The sequence below is a fragment of the Phacochoerus africanus genome, chromosome 10 (assembly GCF_016906955.1).
Source record: "Phacochoerus africanus isolate WHEZ1 chromosome 10, ROS_Pafr_v1, whole genome shotgun sequence".
NCBI lineage: Eukaryota > Metazoa > Chordata > Mammalia > Artiodactyla > Suidae > Phacochoerus > Phacochoerus africanus.
Genome location: NC_062553.1, coordinates 50,454,268 through 50,480,855, shown reverse-complemented (window position 1 = coordinate 50,480,855; position 26,588 = coordinate 50,454,268). Strand labels below are relative to the sequence as shown.

General features: G+C 35.4%; 1 protein-coding gene across 3 annotated transcripts in view; it reads left to right on the top strand.

The window, feature by feature from the left end:
- FSTL5 (follistatin like 5) overlaps positions 1 to 26,588 on the top strand; it is a 786,274-nt gene that overhangs the window by 423,687 nt on the left and 335,999 nt on the right. For all 3 annotated transcript variants that reach the window (XM_047798935.1, XM_047798934.1, XM_047798933.1), the window contains one exon: positions 17,793 to 17,989. In XM_047798935.1, coding sequence (XP_047654891.1) covers positions 17,793 to 17,989 — 197 coding nt within the window. The remainder of the gene's footprint in view (positions 1 to 17,792; positions 17,990 to 26,588) is intronic.

Below are 26,588 nucleotides of genomic sequence, written 5' to 3'. Positions count from 1 at the left end.
AATAAGAGCAAAAATAAACCAATGGGACCTAATCAAATGGACAAGCTTTTGCACACAAAGGAAACCAAAAAGAAACCAAAAAGACAACTTACAGAATGGGAGAAAATAGTTTCAAAGGGTGCAACTGACAAGGGCGTAATCTCTAGAATATATAAGCAACTTATACAACTCAACAGCAAAAAAGCCATCAACCCAATGGAAAAATGGGCAAAAGACCTGAATAGACTGTTCTCCAAGGAAGATATACAGACGGCCAACAAGCACATGAAAAAAATATTCAACATCACTGATTGTAAGAGAAATGCACATCAAAACTACCATGAGATACCACCTCTCACCAGTCAGAATGGCCATGATCAATAAGTCCACAAATAACAAGTGCTGGAGGGGGTGTGGAGAAAAGGGCACCCTCCTGCACTGCTGGTGGGAATGTAAGCTGGTACAACCACTATGGAGAACAGTTTGGAGATACCTTAGAAAACTATACGTAGAACTACCATATGACCCCGCAATCCCACTCTTGGGCATATATCCGGACAAAACTCTACTTAAAAAAGACACATGCACCCGCATGTTCATTGCAGCTCTGTTCACGATAGCCAAGACATGGAAACAACCCAAATGTCCATCGCCAGGTGATTGGATTAGGAAGATGTGGTGTATATATACACAATGGAATACTACTCAGCCATAAAAGAGAATGACATAATGCCATTTGCAGCAACATGGATGGAACTAGAGCCTCTCATACTGAGTGAAATGAGTCAGAAAGACAAGGACAAATACCATATGATATCACTTATATCTGGGATCTAATATATAGCACAAATGAACATTTCCACAGGAAAGGAAATAATGGACCTGGAGAATAGACTTGTGGCTGCCTGGGGGAAGAGGGAGGGAGTGGGAAGGATTGGGAGTTTGGGGTTATCGGATGCAAACTATTGCTCTTAGAATGGATTTACAATGAGATCCTGCTGTGTAGCATTGAGAACTATGTCTAGATACTTACATTGCAACAGAACAATGGGAGGAAGAAAAATGTATACAGGCGTGTGTAACTTGGTCCCCATGCCTTACGGCAGAAAAAATTAATTAATTTTTTAAAAAAGAAGATATGTGTGAGACTTGGAAGGCAATTCATTGATCAAAACATATTTTTTTCTTCAGCTCCCCTAATTTAACTCAGATTTACAGTTACTGCCATACCCCCACATCACCAGGAGATATGAATGCTCAAAGCACTGTCCTTGCACAATCTGCTAGGCCCACATGCTTGAAGAAGCAACCAGATATTATGTCAAGATTTAGCACCTGAACTAAAGTCAAGTCTCAATTTTTCTCCCAATATGGATACAATTTTCATCCACCTTATAAACAAAGAAACAGTGGTTCACCACCTTGTCTGCACATATGAATCACCCAAACTGCTTTTAAAAAGCAGTGATGTCCACACCCTACCATGGATCAATTAAATCAGACCCTCTGAGGTCAGACATTACTTTTTTTTTTTTTTTAATTTTCTTGAGGTACAGTTAATTTACAAAACTGTGATGATTTCTGATGTATAACAAAATGACCCAGTCATACATAGACACATATGCATTCTCTCTCAGATTCTTTTCCCACATAGATTATCACAGATGACTGGGTCGAGCTATCTGTGAAAACAGTATGGAGGTGCCCCAAAAAACGAAAAGTAGAACTATCATAAAATCCAGCCATCCCACTCTTGGGCCTTTATTCAGAGAAAACCATAAATGCATGCACCCCAGTGTTCACTACAGCACTATTTACAATAGCCAAGACATGGAAGCAACTTAAATGTGCAACAATAGAAGAATAGATAAAGAAGATGTGGTACATATATACAATGGAATATTACTCAGCCATAAAAGGAATGAAATAATGCCATTTGCAGCAACATGGATGGACCTAGAAATCATCTTACTAAGTGAAGTTAGACAATAACAGACACCACTTGTTTTAATGCTTTTGGGGTGACTGTTACACAAAGCACAGGAGAAGAACTATTGCATATGAGAGCCCTATGTTCCTATTCAGTCCGGGGTAATTGGGGTCTGAATTACCCGTCTGTCAAGCTTTCCTGACCCTCCTCTCAAGGCAAAGGATAGCTTGTTTTATGTCCACCAATTAACACCAAGGGTATCCTGATTGTATTGAACGAAATGCTTTCACCTAAAACAAAATGCTTTTACCCTTTTGACCAAGAGGTTACTTCAATAAAAATATAAGGTCTGGACCACAATTTTATGACAGTAGAGAAAAATCAGTGACTTTCCTGGGATGTTTGTGCCACAGCAGCTCTCCCCCCATACACATTCTGATACTATCCCCTGAATTTACATAAAATATGAATTTCTCACATCTTTGAAATGCATTTATACTACAAATGTTGAAGGATATTTTAAATTGAGATAACAAAAATTCTTCTTTTAAATCCATCATTAAATATAGCTATATCTACATGCGTTTTTCCTCTGATTTTCCAAATCCTTCCCCTTAAATCTTAAGAGCCAAAAAATAAAAGCCCAGGAGTAATGTTAACGAGTTTTAGACAGATATCTATCTATGCTATACCAGAATTCTATTGATCAGTGGCCGACCAAATATGGCCCACAGCCTGCTTTTGTAAATAAAGTTTTATTAGAACTTAAGCGTGACCCACAGATTCATGAATGCCTGTATCTGCTTTTGCTATATATAACAAGTTGTGTCATGGTGACAGAGATGGAATGGGTCAGAAAGTCTAAAATATTTACTCTCTGGCCCTTTACAGAAAAGGTTTGTCCAAATCTGCCATCGATTAGCTTTTAAGTTATTATTTAAAATAATTTATGATTACTAATTCTCTTAAATTGCTCTTTGACAATTCCTTTCAATAAACAAAGAACAAGAAGTAGTAATTGGTGAAATGTCTGTTTCTTTGTGTGATATAATTTCCCTCTTTTCCCTCCTCTCATATTTTTGTTTGTTTTTATTATGGCCTAGGATACACCATTCCTATCTCCCTTGGTGTATTTTAAAAGATGTACTTCCTTGGACTTTTAAAAGGATGTTTATCCTTCTGCAACTCAAGTGTCAAATTTTTCTTTTCTTCCCAGAGACCAAGTCTTGGAAAGATCATTTAAGGATGATTTGAAGGATCATTAACATAAAACAGAACTTCAAGACATGCCTCAGAAAATTTTTTTTTTTTTTTTGTATGGCCATACCTGCAGTATATGGAAGTTCCCAGGACAGGAATTGACTCCCAGCCACAGCTGTGACAACACTGGATCTTTCGACCCACTGAAGTCACATTCTTACTCCCACTGCACCACAGCAGGTACTCCCTCACATAACTTTTCATTTAGCCTCTCAACCTGGCAGAAATCCAAAAAGATGGACCTATGCTAGAGACCTGACTCAAGTGTTGGGTACCAGCCAAAATCCTGTCTGTTCCTTAGGGTGCCATGGCTGGGTAAGAACAAGAATCTATCAGTGACATCAAATATAGTGGCAAAAGTTGGTATAAAATTTATACTATAAGAGAGAAAAATGTGAAATGAAAAGAGCCCTTTCTTGGAGTTCCTGTCATGGCTCAGTGGTTAACGAATCTGACTAGGAAACATGAGGTTGCGGATTCGATCCCTGGCCTTGCTCAGTGGGTTAAGGATCCGGCGTTGCCATGAGCTGTTGTGTAGGTCGCAGGGGCAGCTCGGATCTGGTGTTGCTGTGCTCTGGTCTAGGCCAGCAGCGCCAGCTCTGAATGGACACCTAGCCTGGGAAGCTCCAAAAGACAAAAAAAACAAACCCTTTCATTAGTAGGAGGGTTATTGACTAAATAGTGACACCATTTCCTTTTAAGTGTGTCTTTGGTTTTCTTTTCCATTAGGTATTCTTTTCTCTAATATTATAACTATTAATAACAGTATTTTCATGGTACTTTGATTGTTATTTTAAATATCATTGGCTGATATCTTTATATTAGATATGAAACACTATGAAGTCTTATATACAATGGCATAAAAAATAGATGCTTGGAGTTCCTGTCACAGCTCAGTGGTAACAAACCAGACTAGTATCCATGAGGATTTAGGTTCTATCCCTGGCCTCACTCCCTGGATTGAGGATCCAGCATTGTGGTGAGCTGTGGTGTAAGTCACAGACTCAGCTCGGATCCCCTGTTGCTATGGCTGTGGCATAGGCCAGCAGCTGCAGTTCCGATTTGACCCCAACCTGGGAACCTCCGTATGCTGTAGGTGCGGCCTTAAAAAAAAAAAAAAAAAAGATGTTTGCTCATGAAAAAGCTCCTTGTTAGAATTTATAATAGAATGGTTATTCATGGTAAAATACAAAAATGATACCCAGAACCAATCAGTACAGGCAAGGTCACCATCAACTGTCTCCAGCACAAATGCATTGCTCCAAGGGAAAGAGTGAGTCTGAAATTCAGCCTACACCTCATTTGCCAAGCCAGGCACCCTAGTGCAGGTTCTTCACCAAGAAAAGCTTTCTTCATTCCATGAAAGATTGTATTCACCAGCATTTTCTTCTTCCCACAAAGGCAGTATTTGCTTGCCAAGTTTTGTGTCCAGAGTCATGTCCACTTAGGTGAGAATCCAATAAAGTCTAAAGGACCCTGTTAAAAGTCAATAGTAATTTGGAAACTGAAACCAACGAGGCAAAATTTTGTATCTTAAAGAAATAGTGGATCATGATACTTTTTATATTATTTCACTATACAATAATCAAAAAGTGATATTATTTTCTCCTTGAAAGGGTGTTATAATATTTGAAAACAAAATAACTTCTTAAACTGGTAGAATAGGTATGGGAGATTTACTTTAGAAATGTCAAAAGTTCATTCAGTTAATGAGTTTATCTTTTAAAGCTTATTTTGTATAATTGTGAAAAACAGAAAAATTAAAATTGAAAGGGGTTCTATAAGTTTGCTACTTAGCCATATCTAAATATATTCACTTGCATAACAGAAGTGATATATAATCCCTTATATCTGAAACAAGCATAAACACTTTGAGCTTATATTAGGCCTTTTTTTCCCTTATTCTAAGAAAAAAGAATCAGATATTTGGAGTGTTGAAACTTTTTAAAAGTAAAATGATGATTTCCTTACAAAGATAAATTGAGCACATGCTAAATATTTAACATTATTTATGAGGAAACTAGGCAGACATATAATCAGTTCAAATAAAGTGAAGAGCCATACATTTATAAGGAGTAAACAATTGTGAAAATGAACTTACAAATGGACATGAACCTGGCTTTCTCCCCAAAGTGAGGAAAGAAATCAATTGAATCTCTTCCAGTCAGAATTCATTTGCAAGTCCATGGACAAGAATTATTTTTCATAGGTATCAGATAACTGCAATTTGCAGGGTAGTAAAACACCTCAAAGGCAATGAAAGGTTAAAGTCAGATAACCCAGAAAGTTATGCTATAAATGATGAGTAACTTTCCTTTGGAAACACCTAATAATATCTTTGCTTATTGCAAACTTAGGTACCAAGCTATACTAGAAATTTGTATGTGGCCTAAGTGACATTCAAATGGCACACAGTGAAAATCTTTATACACAAATTAATAAGCTACTGTCATTATTTTAATTATAGAGCCAAAGAGAAATAAATTTAATTGAAGAAAATAAAATATCACTAAACCATTACATAGTTTTTCATTAGTATATACAAGAACATATATACATATAGGCATATGAACATTAATGTATGCTATCTTCAAAGAAAGTATATTTTTATTTCCACTGGTGATAACAGGTAACTCAATCAAGAAATTAAATTAATATGACTTTTAGAATGTATGCAAAGGCAAAAATCTTAGTTTTCCTCTTTCCTCAGACACTAGGAAGCCAGGCATTGTTTTAACATATGTTTATTAAATAATTCAACAACTCACTTGTAAAAACGAATGACTTTAAAAACAAGGGGTTTGTAATTCATTTTCATCTGAAAAAAATGCGTGGGAAGGACAAATGTTTAAGTCATTCTCTTCATCTGTTTATTCATAATGTGAAAATTAAGATTTTTACATTTTCCTACTGACCTTGGAAATTTCATACATTTAATATTTTTTTTTTCTTTTTTGGCCATACCTGTAGCATATAGATGTTCCCAGGCCAGGGGGTGAATCCACAGCTATGGCCAACACCAGATCTTTAACTCACTACACCACAGAGAAAACACCTTTAATAAAGTTTTTAATGTAAATATATTGAAAACTCATATGTTTTTAGTTTGCAGTGAAATTGTCTTAAGAAAAGTCAATTTGGAGTTCCCGTCATGACACAGTGGAAACAAATCCAACTAGGAACCATGAGGTTGCAGGTTCGATCCCTGGCCTCGCTCAGTGGGTTAAGGATCTGGCATTGCCTTGAGCTGTGGTGTAGGCTAGCAGCTACAGCTCCGATTAGACCCCTAGCCTGGACACCTCCATATGCCGTGGGTGCGGCCCTAAAAATACAAAAAAAAAAAAAAGTCAATTTGATGAATAAGTAACTTTTCATTGTGTAAAGTTATCTTGAACTTTGATAAAGCAACTCAAGTGTTTTTCTGAACATAAGTCAATACCACATCAGGTCTTTACACACACTGTTCTTATTTGTACTAATATAACCACAGATTTTGTTTGATTTAAAAACACACATGCATATGATTAAAATAAAAATGTCAGCTGGATTCCACAGAAAAGTTTTTCATTTCAGAGAAAGGCAACATCCCTTGTCCTTTATAGTCTTCCATCTACTCTGCAGCACTTAGTTGTTATCTTTCCCTTTTCAAGGAGTGAACTTTAGCATGTGAAGATGTGTGATGAAACTATCTTCTTTTCTTCTTCCACCAAACCAGTCCACAATTTAGGAGTTTCTTTTATTTTTTTCTTTTTCTTTTCATGGTCACACCTGTGGCATATGAAGTTCCCAGGCTAGGGGTCAAATCGGAGTGGTAGCTGCCCACCTACACCACAGACAGGGCAACGCAGGATTCAAGCTGCATCTGCAACCTAGGCTGCAGCTTGGAGCAATGCTGCTTCCTTAACCCACTGAGCAAGGTCAGTGTTCGAACCCACATCCTCACGGACACTATGTCAGATTCTTAACCCTTGAGCCACAGTGGAAACTCCCAGTCTATTTTTAAGTAGTCTGTATCTTAATACTTGTTATAAATGTTCACAGTCGTGCTTGAACCATGATCATCTAACCTCCACTCTTTACGAATGCCTTTCTTTATCAATCAGACTTCAGCTGCCACACACACTTGCCAATGATTCATAAATCTGATCCATCAGACCCCGTTCTGGACTGCAGATCTTCCAAACTATGTTGTTGTTTTTTTTTTCCCCTCATTGTGACCTCTACCAGGATATTGAACAATTACCTCAAATTCATCTTATTTAAATATTAATTCCCCCTTGAGTTTGGAGCTGCTTCCTGTAGTTGTCTCTGAGTTACTTCAAAGTTTGGGGGTTTTTGGAATTCCCATTGGGGCTCAGTAGTTGGCACACCCAACTAGCATCCATGAGGATGTGGGTTTGATCCCTGGCCTCGCTCAGTGTGTTAAGGATCCAGCATTGCTCTGAGCTATGGTGTAGGTTACAGAGGTGGCTTGGATCCCACGTTGCTATGGCTCTGGCCTAGGCCGGCCACTGTAGCTCCCATTGGACCCCTAGCCTGGGAACTTCCATATGCTGCCAGGGGGGCCCTAAAAAGACAAGACCAAAAAAAAAAGAAAGAAATTGGGAGTTTTTGGTTTTTGTCTTGTTTTTTACCTGATTGTCTTAACAATGAAACCAATTGTGTAGAGTGAGTCTCTGGTTTGAAATCTCTTGTTTGGTTTTGCTTTTTGCCTGTACTCTGACCTAACAAGTGATTTGATTCTTTGAACTCTTTCCAGGTTATATGCTAAAAATCACACAGTGACCCACCATTATAAATTAAATTGACAATTAGCTGACAATTTGGTTCTGCTTCAGTTCTTTTTATTTTATTCTTTTGAAAGCCAAGAATTGAGGGAATAAGGGGTAACTCTCAACTTGCCACAGTATTTGTTATTCAGTCATTGCGACTATTCATTTTCTCAATTTCTGGGAGATTTTCAAAATATACATTATCAGGACTATTATATGGCTATTAATTATAGTCACTACTAATGAATGATACCTTGTTTATTGTACATGTTCAAAAGCATTCAATACACCTTTGCCCATACCATATTTTTGATAAAATGCTTTAGTCATATCATGAACTTAAATATAACTTTAACCTTAGATGAACAAAATTAAACTATACATTATGGAAAATGTGTGCCATTAACCTAATAGAGAAAGTCATCATCTGCCAGTGAACCAAATCTGACAGCTTTTTTTGGTGAAAAGCTGTTTTCAAATTTTTTCTATTAATAATTAACATCAGAAAATGCTTTTTTTCTCTAACAGGTGGAATATTTACCATATTTTGTTGGCAAAAATCTCCAAGGAACTATAATAAAAAATAAAAGTGTTTTTTTAATTGAACTTATCATTTCCCCTATAATTATTTGCTCATTGTTTCATAAGCTCAATTTCTATGGATGATGCACATAGTCTATATTTAATGTACAAACCATCCAGTATTAATTGCTCCATGTCCTCCTATTCACATCTCTTATATAGTTTTCTATTTCTCATAAATCTTTGGTCAAGGTCATGATGAGCTACTGTTAAAAACATGAGGCATATCCATAAGAAAGTTCATGGCTAAGTAGATATATGTTACATATCTTGTGTAACTCAATAAGTATCAATTAAAGTAAAATGTCAAATAGTGTCATATTTCTATGGCACTATGTAATCCTGAGGAATTGGACAGTTCACATTTATGAGCTTCCATAAAATAAAATAGTGGACATTGCATACATGCAATACATTGCATACATTGCTATATATGACCACGTGTTCTTAATATATAATTTTGTGTGTATAAGTTATTCAAATTTCAGACTAAAAGAGGGGTCCACTTTGGAAATATCCCAAAGAATCATTATACAGTAGAGAATGGCAAATATATGCCTATTTGAAAGAGTCTTCTCTTGACTATTTAATTATTGAACAGTAGTCCCAGGTCTCATTTGAGAGCACTGAGCAATCCTTCTCTACAGAGGGACTCAGATTGATAAAATCATTTGTGTTTATTTGGTTGGTCTGGGGTCAGTAAGAAGGCAACTGATGCTCTAGCATCAATGCTGTGACCCATCAAAATATGAAATGTCAAAGGACTCTCATTGAACAATGTCTTCCGAAGGTCCACTGCTTAAATAAGCCATGGCAACACATAGTGATTACCTCAGAGACATAGCTTTTTGCGGGTTATATTTATTCAAAAAATAAATTGTTTTATATGATACCTGCACTGAGATTTAAAAAATCCAATACAGTGATATCACCCTCCACACACCATTCATACAAGAGATCTCTTCTCAAATCCAGGCTATCAATCATTACACAGAGTAACCCACTTCAACATGGAGCCTGTATGACAGTATCTATCAAAAAATAAAACAGCAACAGTAAAGCAACAAATGTTCCTCTTGTGTTTAGTATATCATGGGATCTGAATACTTACAGTTGATTAGCATTTGATGTTTTTTAGAAATAATCAGCTCTTTATGTTAAATTTAATAGGAATGAAGACAGAGCCAGGGGTCGATGCCCATTCATGACTCTCATCTCTCATGTTTGCCTGGTGAAAAAGAATGAATAGGCCATAGAGAAAATACAGAAAGTAGAAACTACAGAAGAAGTCCCATTTCTCACTCTTGCTTTTGCTTTTTTTTTTGTTTGCTTTTTTTTTTTGTCTTTTTGTCTTTTTGTCTTTCCCAGGGCCACACCCGCAGCATATGGAGGTTCCCAGGCTAGGGGTCTAATTGGAGCCGTAGCCGCCAGCCTATGCAACAGCCACAGCAACGCCAGATCCAAGCCACATCTGTGACCTACAGCACAGCTCACAGCAACACTGGATCCTTAACCCACTGAGCAAGGCCAGGGATTGAACCCACAACCTCATGGTTCCTAGTTGGATTCGTTAACCACTGAGCCATGACGGGAACTCCGCTTTTGTATTTTTTTTGTGTTAATTAAGACGAAGCATAACTGAGATATTAGTAGATAAGACATATATGAACTCTTGACTGAATAATATAATCAGTGGCCAGAAAAAGATAAAGGATTATGCTTATAACTTGGAACTTTTAACACCAAATTTTGCAAAGCACCCAGGGCTCGTGGATAGATTTTAGGAAGAAATTAACTCAACTTCAACCTTCTACCCTATATAAATTTAGCATTTAACTGAATGCTTAGGGAAGAGTACTGTATTCCTATAAGAGTACATTTCTGGGTCTGCTCCAGATCAAGGCACTATGCCTAATGGCTGCTTGATCTACATTTCTCATGTGCACTATTACAGTGTTTCTTTATAATTGAAGTTTATCAAATGTGCCTGGTAATTACATACCATTTCATTCACATTTTTTTGAGGTTATGTTATTAGATACATATAAAAACTCATGATTTTTAGACAGGCATTTCTGTTATTATTTATGTAATGTTCCTAAAGACTGTTGGGGAAATTAAAAATCCTACCAAACAAAAGACCTCTCTGTCCCAATATGGCAAAAAGAATATACATAATTTATTATTGAATTTGCATATCAGATAATATGTATGCAGGCAGTACTTAGAGGACTAGAAATTCTTTCCAAATTTCACACAATTTATAGAGTGCTGTAAAAGAAGGAATAATTGAAACATCTCTATAGTCTCAAAAGACAAATAGATGCACCTGGTGAGTTCTGTGTACCTCGTGAGAAACGTCTACCATTCTAGGCCAGAATTTTCTTAATTGTTCATGTAAAGTCAAATGCCATGCTATTATTGGGCTTATTATGTTTCACGGAGATGGCAGAGTAATTGTACATACTTCATAGGATCGTTATAAAGACTAAACAAGTTATTCCTATGACACTTAAGAGAGCGCCATTACACAATGATTACTGTGTAATTATTGGATTAAAATCAGAACATGCTTATGGCTTCACAAATATGAGTAGTATATCTTCTGTAAGATCAATTCAAACAATAAAAGTTTCATCAAGAACCACATCTTTGAGGACTGTGATAAAATTATTGAACAAGATTATTTAGTGTTCAGAAGTGCTAAGAATCCTGCTCTTAATGAAATCACATGAATCTTAGTGTTGACTCTCTTTGATTCAGTGATAGATTTACTTTTTTGTAACCTGGTTAATTTTTAAGACTATTTTCATCAAATGCTTTAAAAATTAAATATATTTTAGGAATTTCACTGTGGCACAGCAGGTTAAGAATCCAGTGTTGCAACAGCTGTGGTATAGGTTGCAGCTGCAGCTCAGATACAATTCCTGGCCCAGGAATTTCCATATGCCATTGGTGTAGCTGAAAAGACAGGAAAAAATTAAATGTATTTTATATATCTTTACTCCTCAAGGTCATATAAATCTAGATAATATAAATCATAGTTAATAACCTCTCTAAAATACAGGTTTCTTCAACAAGAGCTATAAGAACTTTGTGGTATAAATACTTCAGGCAATATGCATTCACATTTCAACAGCAATTGTAGGACTGTAAAAAGATGAAAGGCATTACATATTGTATACAGAATATTTGTAGAAAGGTTACCAGAAAAAAAACAATAATTAATTTTTATAAAACTTACTTTACAAATTGTTTAACAGCATTAGCTATTTTATTTTCTATAGGAGATATAACTTTTCATATGAAGCATATTATATTTTCTTGGTTTTGACATAAACAAATGGCTTAAAAGACTGTCAAATTCACTGAACATGAAAATCACACATTTGAATAACTGTGCCAATTAACATGATAAGGTGTATTTACATTAGGTAAGATACATTCACATTTTTTTCACTTAGTACCAAGCATTCTAGATAATCATCACCATTGTATTGTGCTTGGTTTTATTTTGTGTTTTCTGTCAGCAATCCTTGTCTTCACTTTATAATATGTGATTGTGTTTGTGAAGATGATGAGAGAGGGATGGTGATAGTAAATAACAGCTAAACTGTATACCTGCTCTGAAGCGTGTCACCTTTGAAGAATATAATTTGAGACAGAGCAAAGGGGTGTCTAATCTTGTCCCTCAAAGGCAATTTAATTAATGTTCTTTCAGGGCAAAGAGAGCAAAGTGACCTCATTACCAGAGCACCTTTATTGTAATTCTAATTCATGATCACACTTGCCAAGCTACAAAATCAAATCTTTTGTAACAAAGCTTATATAGATTTTTAGACAGTTGCCAATGACAATGTGGCATATAATTTACAAAAGATATATCATAAGGAACAAAGTGTTGGAGAATAAATATTTAACTCTCAATACTTTTTTATTTTCAGTAAGCTTAATTCCTAAAATTAATCAGTATGTCAGTTGAATTAATTGTGTTTTTAATCATTTTTGTTTAACTAATCAACAATGTTAAAGGAGAAATGAAATTAAGCCAAATCATACTGGACATGTGCAGAGTGTGTGGGAAGGGTAATAGAAACAATGTCTCTTGGAAGATAGAGTTCCTTATTAACTTAAAAAATTCCCTGTTAAACAAGGAGATACCACTACACACCTACTAAGATGGCACAGTCCAAAACTCTGGCATTATCAAATGCTTGGAGGGTATGGAGCAACAGGAACTCTCATACACTGCTGAGGAGAATGCAAAATGGTATAGCCACTTTGGAAGACAGTTTGGAGACTTTTTACAAAACTAAACATGATCTTACAAAGGAAATGAAAAGTTAAGTCCATGCAAATACCTAAACATGGATGTTTACAAAAGCTTTATTCATAACTGTCAAAACTCATAAGCAACAAAGATGTCCTTCAGTAGGTGAATGTATAAACAAACTATAGTCCCTTCAGACAGTGGAAAATTATATTCAGTGATAAAAAGAAAGGAGCTGACAAGCCATGACATGGAAGAATATTAATGCTTTGGATTCTCAGAATCTAATGCAAAACAATTTACACTCTTATCTTTTTCACAGTAAAACAGATACTCCATTTAGATTAAAGTTTGTTTTAATTTTGTTCAGACTATTTTAACAAAGATGATTTTAATTGCTTCAGAAATACAATTTAAATTACAAATTAATATAAACATAATTTTCCAAGTTCTATTTGATTTATATATGCATATAAAATCAACATACTAAAATTTTCATATATTCCTTATGCTATAAATACTAATTTTTTTATAAAACTATGTAAAAGATTTCTATTAGTAATTGCTGAATAATTTGAGGAAAAAACAGTTCCAGTATGCATTCTAATATAGGAATAGAATTGACACTAAAATAAAAAACATTTAATTTTTATTCTTTGAAATCTAAGATTTCTTCTTATATTAGAACAAATTAATCAAATTTGAACTATAAATGCTAAAAGAGATAATATTCTTAGATACTTGGATTTAAATATTTTTGTGTTGAAAGGAATTGGTACATTTACTGATGGTTGGTTGGGAAGGATAAAAGTGTAATTCCAAAGAGAGATGAACAAATTATAGCCTTTAAAAAATGAGTACTAAGCATGATTGATAGAATTAATAGTTTTGAGGAGTTCCCATCATGCCGCAGAGGAAATGAATATGATTAGGAACCCAGAGATTGCAGGTTTGATCCCTGGCCTCAATCAGTTGGTTAAGGATCTGTTGTTGCCATGAGCTGTGGTGTAGGTTGCAGACACTGCTCGGATTTGTGGCTGTGGCATCTAATAGCTCCTATTAGATCCCTAGCCTGGGGACCTCCATGTGCTGCAGGTGCGGCCCCCAAAAGACAAAAGACCAAAAAAAAAAAGTTTTGAGCACTTACCATGTACTCAAAACTGATGCCTGTACTATCAGATATATAAAATGTGATTAACTTCAGTTCCATAGGGACTTGGAGAGGCACAGGCAATACACAGGTGCTACCATTTGAAAGTCAGAAATTCTGCATCTGTCCAGGACCCACAAGGCCAGATGGGTTGTAAAGGCCTTTAGAATGACTCTGAGTCCAGAGTAAGCAAAGCCCTGGCATCACTCCACCCATGGGAAGGAAGATGGTTTGGATACCACTAGGCAGAGACCTCACTGTCTTCTCCTCAGTGTCCAGAACTGGGACAGTGGAGGAGATTTCTTACTGGTCTCTGAGAGCAGGAATTGTGTCCAGGAGAACATTTTTTTCCCTTCCCTGCTACAATATAACACTGCCTGACCAAAGCAAACAAAGTAAAAGTTCCTATCTTCCTTCCTGAAGTTATCCTTCAATGAGGCCATGATTTTTTAATGTGCATTGATGTTTGTTTCTAAATACCTATTCCTTTTCACTAATAATGCTAGTTCTATTTTGCATTATTTCCTATTTCCAAATCCTCATTTTGTTTTTACTCATTTTAACCCAATGGAAGAGGAATTCTCCATGTATTCACTAAAACTTTCCCTTAAAATCACTAATCACCTCCAACTTAAGGAATCTAACGGTCATATCCTATTTCTTATCTTACTTTTACTCTGAAACATTCAACTTTTCATCACACCCTCTTTCTTGAAAAGTTCTTTTCTCTTTAGCTCCCTCTTCAGTACTTTCTTATAATTTTCCTGCTTTTTGTTAGATAGTCCCCTTTTTTTCTTTCCTTTTGCAAGTTCTTCTTTCTCTACCTGTCATTTAAGCAGTGATACGGCCTGGAGTTTATTATTATGTTTGTCTTTCATTTTAAAATAATTATTGGATGAATTTGCCGAATCCATGTATTGTTTGGTTTTAAACTCAGTTCTGAAGATGAGAAAAGTAGAGAATGTATGCTAAAAGAGAGATATTGCCTGGATGTAAAAAATTTGCTGTTCTCCTTTCTAGCTCTGTAATTTTGAACATGTCATTTAATCTCCCTGTGACTTAGTTCTTCACATGTAAAATGGTGTTAAGTCTACAGTCTTACTTTTTAGATTGTTGTAAGAGTTAAGTGATTTAATATGTATAAAGTTTTTGGCACATAGGGAGCCTGAAGTACATGTTATCTATTATTGATAATAGCTGAACCTATTTATTACTAAAAAGATCTGTAATAGAGTTTTTTTAGCTATAAAGTTTTTTTCTTTTATTCAAGTACTGTTGATTTACAACTTTGTGTTAGCTTCAGGGTACAGCAAAGTGATTCAGTTATACAAAGAATATATATATTACGTATTTACATATATTACATTTTTTTTGTCTTTTGTCTTTTTTAGGGTCGCACCCACGGAATATGGAGGTTCCCAGGCTAGGAGGTTCCCAATCTGAGCTGCAGCTATTGGCCTATACCACAGCCACAGCAACACAGGATCCAAGCCATGTCTGCAACCTACAGCACAGCTCATGGCAATGCCGGATCCTTAACCCACTGGGAGAGGCCAGGGATTGAACCTGTGTCCTCATGGATACTAGTTGGGATTGTTAACCACTGAGCCATGATTGGAACTCCAATACATGTATTCTTTTTCAGGTTACTTTCCTTTATAGGTTATTACAAAATATTGAGTATAGTTCCTTGTGCTATATAGTTTAGGGTCCTTATTGGTTATCTATTTTGTATATAATAGTATGTGTCTGTTAATCCCAAACTCCTGACTCCTCCACTCATTCCCCTTTAGTAACTGTGAATTTGTTTTCCATATCTGTGAGATTGTTTTTAATTTTAACCTGTATATTATGCAAAACTTTACAAAATTTTATGACCAATTATTGTACATTTCCATAGATTTTGAATGCTTTAACCGGAATGCTTTTATCTTTGTTTTCTTTGGATTTCCTGTACTTATCAGGAAATTTATGGTTTGCGAAATGGAAGTATTCATAGAGAGCATACTGATGATTATGTTACTTGATTTGATCAAAATTAGACTGTAACAACCCAGATACTATCTTCTTACCCCAAATTTCATGTATTGGTTAAAAACGTTTATCATTTAAATCCTATTTTGCATCTTCTCATCACCTTATCAGCCTTGAATCTAGGTCTGCTCCCCACGCTTCATCCTACTCCCTATTGGTCAAAGGAGAGAACAGGCAGGTCCAAGGACAAATGCAGAAATCTCAGGGAGGGCTATTGGAAAGGTCTGTTCTCCTTTTCTCATTCTTTGATCACAGCTTCTCCCTCTTCCTGATGTGCACACACGCACACAGGCATTTGAAGGCTCCTCTTAGGCAACTTTCACAGACACCAAAATTGCTGCCTATCCCTCTGGACTTGATTACTTCTCTCTTTTGTCTGTGATTTCTGTGCAATGATGAAAACATATTATTCTTTACTAAGGACAGAAAAATGCAAAATTGACAAGCTATAGCACAAAGTTTACATTTTTTTGTAAAAAAGTTCTTGTCAGGATTGCTAAAGACTAAAATTGCTCAACAGCAATAGTCATTTCACTATCTTTGAAAAATAAGACAGTCTCTCATCTCCCTGAAAGAGATTATTTTCCATCTTGTCTTGAAAGAGAATGCGGCTTCAAATATTGTTTTTCAAGCCCATACTTCCCAGACACATATTAAAAAATCTTTAGAAATCTTGTTTAACTTTGTAAATGCTGTCATATAGCTTAATTATTAAAATGAGCCATAATTCTGAAGTTGGTTTTTTCCCTAAAAAACATATTGTAAAAATTCTTGGCTAATATAATGCTTAATTTTTCATTTATAAGTTACACTAATACTGTATTTTCTGTAATATATTTTATATCAAATTTACTATCAGTAGTAAACACACTTCATATCAATGTGTTATTTATAAAGACATCAGTATGGGGACTGTTTGTAAGAAAAATCTTTTGTAAAATAATTATGTCAAGACATTTGAGCAATTGCAGTTTTTAAAGACATTAAGCCAAGCAATTAATTTCATGAACTATGAAGTGCCTGGTATTTTTCTGGCACTTAGGAGATACTGAAAATCTATAATCCATTGTTACTTCAATAAGCTGATACTTCAATTTTGGAAATGATATTTACAAGATTAAAACTTCAAGATACAAAACATGAACATGTATCATATTGTACACCAAGTGCTCTCAAAGGGGAGATAGATGAATATCAGGAAAATAAGTAAAGACTTTTGGAAGAATATCGATATGAACTTTTCATCATTAAAAATAGAATCAAGAAAAAAATATAAATAAACACACATACACAAATTCTTCAAAAAAAAAAATCCAAATGTAAAAACAAACAAACAAAAACCTTCCAATTAAAAACTTGCTATACTATTTTGGAGCCAACCATACATGAGTTTAAGTGCAAAATCCAGCACAATGTAACACTTTGCTTGGCCAAATCATTTCATCTTCCTGAACCTCACGTTTAAAACCTGTGAAATTATCAACATAGAGATAAATGGTGAGGTGTTAAACTAAAATAAAATATTTTAACATTGGTGCCAATTGAAGCTATCCTGTTTTTCTATGTCCATCATGGAACCAATGACTTTCACATAGAGAGAAACCAATGATACGATACCAATGATAATTTTCTATCCCCTTATGTAAATAGTCTGTTCTTTATTCCTTATACAAGTAATAATGTATACAGTGTAAAAAACATAAAAAATTTTGTGCAACATGTGTTATCTACTAGATATCGTATTTAACATTAATCAAATAAATGATTTCTTTTCAAAAATATTACTTTGAAAATAATTTAGTTCTTTTTTTACAGGAGATAACTGCAAGGCCACTGAATACAGCAAGATGAAAAGCATGCTTTTAGATTTACAAAATCAAAAATATATAACACACAACAATGAAAACCCTAACGGTGATGATATATTTCGGAAGAAGTTGCTGGTGGATGAAATGTTTAAATATTTTGATGCTGACAGTAACGGACTTGTAGATATTAATGAACTAACACAGGTATGATTAATGTTTAAACTAGCATGCTTATTACATATAGATATACAATATACTTATATCTGTGTAAATTTATTCTATATTAATAAAATGTATGTTCTATCCATATTATTTGACTATAGGCCAAATAACTGTAAGTATGAAATATTTTTAAGAGAAAAATTTGACTACTCTATCAGCAGTAACATTTACATGATATTGTGCAGTTTAAGAGCTATCTTCTTTTGACATATTTCTACACCTTCAATGCATAACAGAATTGCTGGTTCTCTATTCCTATAGAATTTATAAATGTTCTCCAGATATATTCTGGAGCTTTTGTAATGTTTGATTTTCTATCAATCAGTAGAAGCTTGTTCATCAGTATTCAAGGATATTATTGAACAGCAATTGAATATCACAATGTAAATAAATGATTTAAGTAGATATTAAATTACTGACATATTCCAGTACATTTTCAATAATCAAAGATCAGTGTGTTATTATTAATACAATATATTAAATCTGGTTTAATCCTATGTCCTCACTATTAAACTTCATTTCTTTGAAAATTGTTACCAAAATGATACATGTGGAAAACTTGTTATTAAAGAGAAGATTTTAATTTAAAAAAGTCTTTATATGAGCCATTTTGGAAAAAAAATAGAAATATTTTATGTGTGTGTTACTGAGAGAGCCTACTGTGAAGGAAATTCTAACATTCAGATTTAAGAACCTAAACTAATTTTTGTGAGTTCCTTGGTGGCATATGGGTTAAGAATCCAGTGTTGTCACTGCTGTGGCGTGAGTTCAGTCTGTGTCCTAGGAACATCTACATACTAAACTAGTTTTGGGTAGTAGTGGAAACATAAAATAAGGGCATAAGATTCCTCCCCCCCAAAAAATATATATAGGTTTAGGGGGCAATGAAGATAAGCCAATCTAGGGTGACTAGGACAATAGTCATAGCCCTGAGGAATTCTGCTGACTCCTTAATAATTCCTGTAGTGGATTTTAAGGATTTTGCTGCTGTGCTTATAGTTTTCAAATAAAATTTAAAAGTTTATTTCTACAATATCATGCCATTCATCTTTTATGATTAGTTTTATGGCTTATTTTTCAAATCCAACATTGTGGAATATTGGTCTGTTTATACAAGCATTTCAAAATTTGGGATAGTGTAATTTAGTGTAGAGATCTCATATCAAAATGACCTTGTGAGGAAATTGACTTGTCATTGCAGTTACTTAAAGTATACATCATTTTCATTATCTTTTTTTTTTTGTCTTTTTTGCCATTTCTTGGGCCGCACCTGCAGCATATGGAAGTTCCCCAGTCTAGGGGTCTTATCAGAGCTGTAGCTGCCAGCCTACACCACAGCCATAGCAACACGGGGATCTGAGCCACGTCTGCAACCTACACCACAGCTCACGGCAACACTGGATCCCTAAGCCACTGAGCCAGGCCAAGAATCGAACCCGCAACCTCATGGTTCCTAGTTGGATTCGTTAACCACTGAGCCATGACAGGAACTCCCATTATCTTATTTAATTCAACCTATATTTATTATTTACTAAGTCCCAGGCACTTGGATTTGAGGAATGATACTCTGGAATTTTAGTGTAAAATTAGAAAATTTTAATTAAGATAACTATGTTGTTATACACCTCATAATTTATTGTTCAAGAAGTAAACTCTTTAGGATTTTATATTTCTAGTAATAATAAGATATGACTAGGTAATTCAACTAAAATTAATTTAGAATTAAACATGTCACCTTGATCTATGTGACATGATATATGATCTGACATATTCAAATATATTATGTTTTTGGTTTCATCTCTTACTTTTTTATTTGTGTAATATTTTTAGTTTTTACTAACATGTCTACACTACTGTAACAATGATTGGGTATGGCATGTGATCTGACCACATCTAGTTGTTATGATATGATCCACTTCTGAGCCCAAAGAGAAAATTGCTAATTACTAACAAATGGTATTGACAGCTCTCACCTATACCTGTTTCAAGTTTCTGCTACATCTTTGTTTATATTAGTTTCCTACTGTGGCCATAACAAAGTACCACAAACCGGGGGCTGAAACAACCTCTCTCTGTGTTCTGGAGCCTCAGCATCGGAGACCAAGGTGTTGGCAGGGCCATGCTTCCCCACAAGACTCTTGGGCAAGGGTCCTATCTTGCCTCTCTCAGCTTTGGTAGTATCAGGAATTCCTTGGTTTGTGGAATCTGCATTCCAGTCTCTGCCCCTTCATTCACATAGCTTCTCTCTGTGTATTTGTGTTCACATCATGTTGGCTCTTCTTCAAAATACACCAGTCATTTTGAATTAAAGGTCAACCCTACCTCATCTCACATTATCTAATTGCATCTTTGATGACCCTATTTCTAAAAAAAAAAAAAAAAATGCTAACTTCTGAAGTTCTCAGCATTAAAGCATACAATATCTTTTGGGAGGACACAGCTCATCATAAGGTCATCTGCTCAGAGTTTAGTTTTCTCTGTTACCTTTGATTTGGACTTACTTTTACTGAAAAGTAACCCTTCCAATTTGTCCAAAAGTTATGATGCAAGAGTAGAGTAGATCTAGTCTTTAGAATCCCACTTAGATGTTGGCCATCATGAGGTAGATGCAAGGAAGGATCAGGTTTACTTTCTCCTTCTACATGCATCCAATATTAGTCAGCCCTTCCTTCAGCCTTATATCATAGAAATGTTTAGCATCTCCTCTGTTATCAATCAACTATGAAAAACGCAGAAGGTTGTAACAGGTACTTTGGAGAAGACGTAATACAGTTCTAACTATTTATAGTGCAAATACTATTTTTGACTTATGTGTTTTTCAGCTACGGATACTTTTTAAGAACTTGTATGCAAAATAGTATAGCCAGTGATACATCTGCCTTTAATAATCAACTTGGAAGCATATAATATCATTATTTAATATCAAATTTTAAAATAATTTAAATTAAAAGAGTAAAAAGGGAAAGGATCTTAATGATGTCCATTAATAAGTTATTACTAGCAGAAATATAAAATTTAACACTAAGATATTGCCAGTGACAAGTAAAAATTAAAGAACATAATTTGGCTCTGAAGTTTTATAAATGCAGCATGAAAGCTGGCTGTACCCATTCTATTCTTACTGCACATTATAAATATATATTCTAGAGTTTCTCTTGCATATTTTGAAGTAAATTAGAACCAAAGGTCTTTTTAGTTGAGAGAAGAAAGACATAATAAAAAGCAGTAAATATAAGGGGTCAGATCTCTACCATCACAGTTAACTTGTCATAGCAAGAAAGTATTTGCTAAAATGAACTAAGAAGTTATAGGCACAGATCTCATTTAATCCATCTTTTCACCACTCCAGCTTGACATGAATGTTGATAACCACACTCTTAGTTTTTTAATCTGAGGCTGGATTCTGCATGTTGAAAATATCCAACTAAAAATGTAAATTTAGAGAGTTCCCTTTGTGGCTCAATTGTTAACGAATCCTATTAGGATCCATGAGGATGCGGGTTCGATCCCTGGCTTTGCTCAGTGGGTTAAGGATCTGGTGCTGCCATGAGCTGTGATGTAGGTCACAGATGTGGCTTGGATCTCACGTTGCTGTGGCTGTGGCATACTCCAGCGGCTACAGCTCCAATTGGACCCAGCCTGGAAACCTCCATATGCTGAGGGTGCAGCCCTTAAATAAGACAAAAAGACCAAAAAAAAATTAAATTAAAATTAAAATGTATAACAAAGTGAAATTTTGAACTTCCAAAAGACTCGTGTTTTATGAAGTTGATAAAATTGATGTTAGAACACTGGTAGATTTGGTCTTGACAATTAAGCGTCTGGAAAAGTTAAAACAGATAATAACTGAAGAAGTCAACAAAGATTAAAATGGGATATGCATTTCAAATAATCAAAGGAGAATACTTTAAATAGTAAAGAATAGATGGCCTTACCCTAATTAAACCCTAGAAATTTTTTCAAAAATGATTTTTTTATGATCGTAGCACAGTGGTTAAGAACTTTGGTTACAGAACCTGGGTCCAAGCCCTATCTCCACTACTTACTACCTGTGCAGACTTTGGCAAGTTACTTAAAGTGTTTCAGTTTCCCTTTCTACATATTGGTGATGATAGTAATACCTGATATGTAAATTGGCTGTAATATTAATATGATTTAGAATATATAGGCTTCTTAAAAATATGACTAACACATAGAAAACATGTTATAATTGTTAGCTCTATTCATATTCTCAATCTAACTTTCCTGTGGGCACTGTGGAAGATAATGGAAATAAAGAGGCACACATGCTTGAGTTAGTGGGTGAGAAGCTCATAAATATTTCCAACCAGCTCATCCCTGGCACTTTTTAACATTTACAGTTGTTAAAAATCAAACAGCGTTAGTTCAGTCATTACAGCCCAGAAATTCTATATACACATTATTAAATATGCAAAAAGTTTGAATATCCATCTTTGTAATGAAAAAAAGTTTCTTGCCAAAGAAGAAAAATAGTTATGGTTATTCTAAGAAACTAAAAAAAAACCAACAAAAAAAAAGAAATGGATTTTTTTATTTTGCTCATCTCATTTGAAGACCTTATCTCCTTAACTCATGGAGCTAGCACAAATGTTGTCAAATCCTGAGTGTTGGGCTAGAGACAAGCACAAATCATCATCCTGCAAACACTGTGATGTTGGCATTTTCCCAAGAGTATGTAGCACCCATGCCTTTACAGATATGATGTTAAATTGAACTGAGCTCCACAGGTTAAAGTCCTGGCATTGTCAATGTTGTGGCTGGGGTCACTGCTGTGGGGAGAGTTTGATCCCTGGCCCAGGAGACTGCACATGCCATGGGTGTGGCAAGAATTTAAAATGAATTTAAAATACATATCACATATATTTTATTTTGAGATGCTGATATATATTATACTAAAATATGTCTACCTGTCAAAAGTTCAAGTACCTAGTTTCATGCAGTTTTTTTCTCACCCATAAAACCACGTTATAAGAAACAATTGAGGGAGTTCCTCTTGTGGCAAAGAGGAAACAAATCCGACTAGTATCCATGAGGACATGTGTTCAATCCATGCCCTTGCTCAGTGGATTAAGGATCCGACATTGTGTGAGCTGTGGTGTAGGTGACAGATGTAACTTGGATCCCAAGTTGCTGTGGCTGTCTTGTAGGCCAGCAGCTACAGTTCCAATCTGACCCCTAGCCTGGGAACTTCCATATGCTGTGGGGGTAGCCCTAAAAAGAAAAGAAAAAAAGAAAGAAAGATAGAATTGAAAGCAATGCTCTGAATATAGTTGTGTTGTGAAAGTAATGGTATGCTTTAAATGACTATATTCTACACATGCAATCCATTTGCAAAAAACATCTGTGGACTTGGTTAAATGAATATGTTTAAGGGAGGTAGAGGATGGGTTTATGTCACATAGCACACAAAACACAGGTTGAAATCCAGTTTAGATGAAGCATTTCATACCCTTTTTCCTTTCTTTGCGCTCTTCAAGAGCCTGCCTTGCATTTTGACCTCAGAAGCAGTATCTTTCAATTTCAATTTAACTTTCCCTGAGGCTCCAAATTCCTCAGCATGCAAAACACTATTGTTCTGTTTTAGATTCTCCTCCAAAATGTGTATAACCAAATACACCACTTTTAATACTTGCCAACATCTACCCTTTTCTAAAACTCTTCACAAGTTACAGACTATAATAACACCAACATCAAAAACCAATACCTAGCACATTCTTTGCTTGGGTTGGGGGGGTGATACATCAAGTCCCTGAGACTAGAGGACATTCCTATCCTCTGTCTTCAGCCATATTTTTCCTGACCTCAGAGCCAGGTGAATTTCCACATCTCTCTCTTTCCCCAGGTGTGTATTAGGTGTGTTTTCACTGCTTGGTGAGGACTTTTGCCTCTCCAAAGGATACAGAGATGGATGATAGGAGAGAGTAGGGAATCTTACCGAATTTATTTTTTTTACTGGAATAGAACATATTATCCTTGTCTCTTCTCCCATATAAGTGTCTGAATTACTGTCTGATAAAGGTAATATTTCAATCACATTTAAAGTATCTTTGAGCATTTTTTTTTTAATATCTATCCTCTTTTTATTGAGCAATGGACATTTTTTGTAAATGGATGTTTCATTTGTTTTGTTCTGGTGTCCTTCTATCTCTTCTTAAATCTGCCCTATATCGCCCAGATCCTATTCAGAATGAGGTTGTAGAATTGAGGCATCTCAGCCAGTAACCAGTGCTGTGGACTAAAGGTGAAACCAGATGTTCTGGCTCTTCCTGAGGACCAGGCTGATGAAGCATGAACCCTGCTGGTTTGGAGTTCCCTCTTAGCTCTGCCCCCACATCTGCACGAGTGTCTGAGGGTCATCCCTATGATCTAAACCTCTCTCTTGCTTCTCCTAAACTGGCTTCTTAAGAAAGTCTATGGTGAAATCTGCGCCTCAGTAATGTTTGCTTCCTTGTAGCAGCTGCCCCAAACTGGCTTAATATTCAATGTCTCATAGGATAAGAGCTCACTACAAATGCCTTTACATATATAAAGAGTCTTTATCTGAAGAAGATCACAAACTGGGTTTCTCCCCCAAAGTGTTGTGTATGTGACTAGTGTGGTCAGGTGCTTGGCTACATGGTAATGCATTTATGTTTTGAAGAACATATGTTATTCCTAAAACAGACCTGTAATGCTTGGAATAAAGATTTCAGGTTGAAGTAACCTAAGGTGTGAACATGTTCCTCTTGGCAGGCTTGCATGCAGGGTAAGGTTATTAGAAGGGAGAATGTGAATGATCCTGTGTTACGAAAAGAAGTGCAGAAAACTTCCAGGTGGTTTATTCATATGCATTTTGAAGATGCTGGGGATACTGATGAAGGGTTAAGGTGGACAGAAATATGTAAATCAGGAGGTAATTCCATTTGTGAATTATGGGGAAAGAATAGGAAAGAATTATGTAGCTGAATGCCCTCAGATTCAAATAAATAATTCTTTTATGGCAAATTTCTGGATTTTTTTAAATTAAAGTATAGTTGATTTACAATGTTGTGCCAATTTCCACTGTTCCTTTGAAGGAACAGCACAAGAAATGCTTTCTCAAATTAGCTTACAGTGTCCAAACTGGTTTCCTAGCTTTCATCTTAATCTACATTTTTTTTATAGTTCTGAAAAGGGCTGGGAGCTATTTGCTCTGATGATCTTTTTTTTTTTTTTAATCAGAGTATAGGTGATTTAAAGTGTTGTGTCAGTTTCTGCTGTACAGCATAGTGACCCAGGCATAAATACATTCAAAGGAATAATTTCTATCATCTGTTTATCTATCTATCCATCTATCTATCTACCTTCTTACCTACCTGCTTGCTTAATTAAAAACTGGTTTGGGAAGAGTAAATAATCCAGAAGTGCCAATAGGGAATTACTTATCGACCATCTTCCTTCCATTGAGGTAGAATACTTTGAGAGAAAAATTAGCCTCCCATTTTTCAAATTAATGGAAAATGGTTTTCTTAAGGGGCAGCCAGACTTTCTTAAAGTCAGTATGGTGAAGAACAAGTTTTCATAAGAAAGAGAAGGCAAAAGATAATTTTCTGATTGGAAGGCAAGATTTTCAGGGGGCACTATAATAGGTTTGAGTTGGAAAAGAAGGGAAATTGGGTCAGATTGGGAACTGTGCATACACAGCAATGTGGGAAGACCTGAGTTTCGTAGGGTCACAGAGGTAAACCAGAGTATGTAGCACAAGGGAATTTGGACAAATTATCCCTTAGAGAAAGGACAGCTATTTCTTGCATCGTGGTCCCATCTATGTATGCCTCAGGGTGAGATAGAGGGATACACAGGGAGACTTCACTCAGCAGGATGGCACCCTTGTGTTTATTAGCAATGTTAAAAGATAAACTGAAGCATTTTAACATTTTTAAGAGTTTATTTGAGCAAATATCAATTCAAATCTGGCAGTGCCAAGCTAGAAGTTGTTAGAATCACTCTGCGGACCAACTGCGGCTAGGGAAAACATTTACAGAGAGAAGGTGGAGGCAAAGTAGAGAAACTATTGCCCTTTGTTATTGACTGTCCTTAGGTTTTGATTTCATAGCCTTGAGGCATTTAGAGATTTAGGTGATGGTTGGCTTATATGTGCCAGGGCATGAAAACCACCTCAGCCTAAAATTCTCCTTGTTGAATTTAAGAGCCACCAACGTAAGCTTCTTGAAGCGAAATGGTGCTAAGAGCTTGGAAAATGTGTTCCACAGCCTTCTCCCCATTTCATAAAATACTCACACGTGGAATTTAAGTAAGCAAAAGTCATTCCCTTGTGATTCTGAGTTTAAATAAGCAGCTGGATTGGGTATATTGATTTAGCTTTTTCTTTATTTAGATTCTGTCATCTTAATAAGCTGATTCACATTAGGAATGCATATTAGAATGAAATATTTCCCTAATGTGCGTGCATAACAACCTTTTATTAAAATAATAAAAAGTACTACTTGTTCTCAGGATTTAGATTATTATGTTATATATACTTGACTTAAAAAGCTATTTGCTCAGTGACTACCATATGTGACTACATTTACCAGATTAA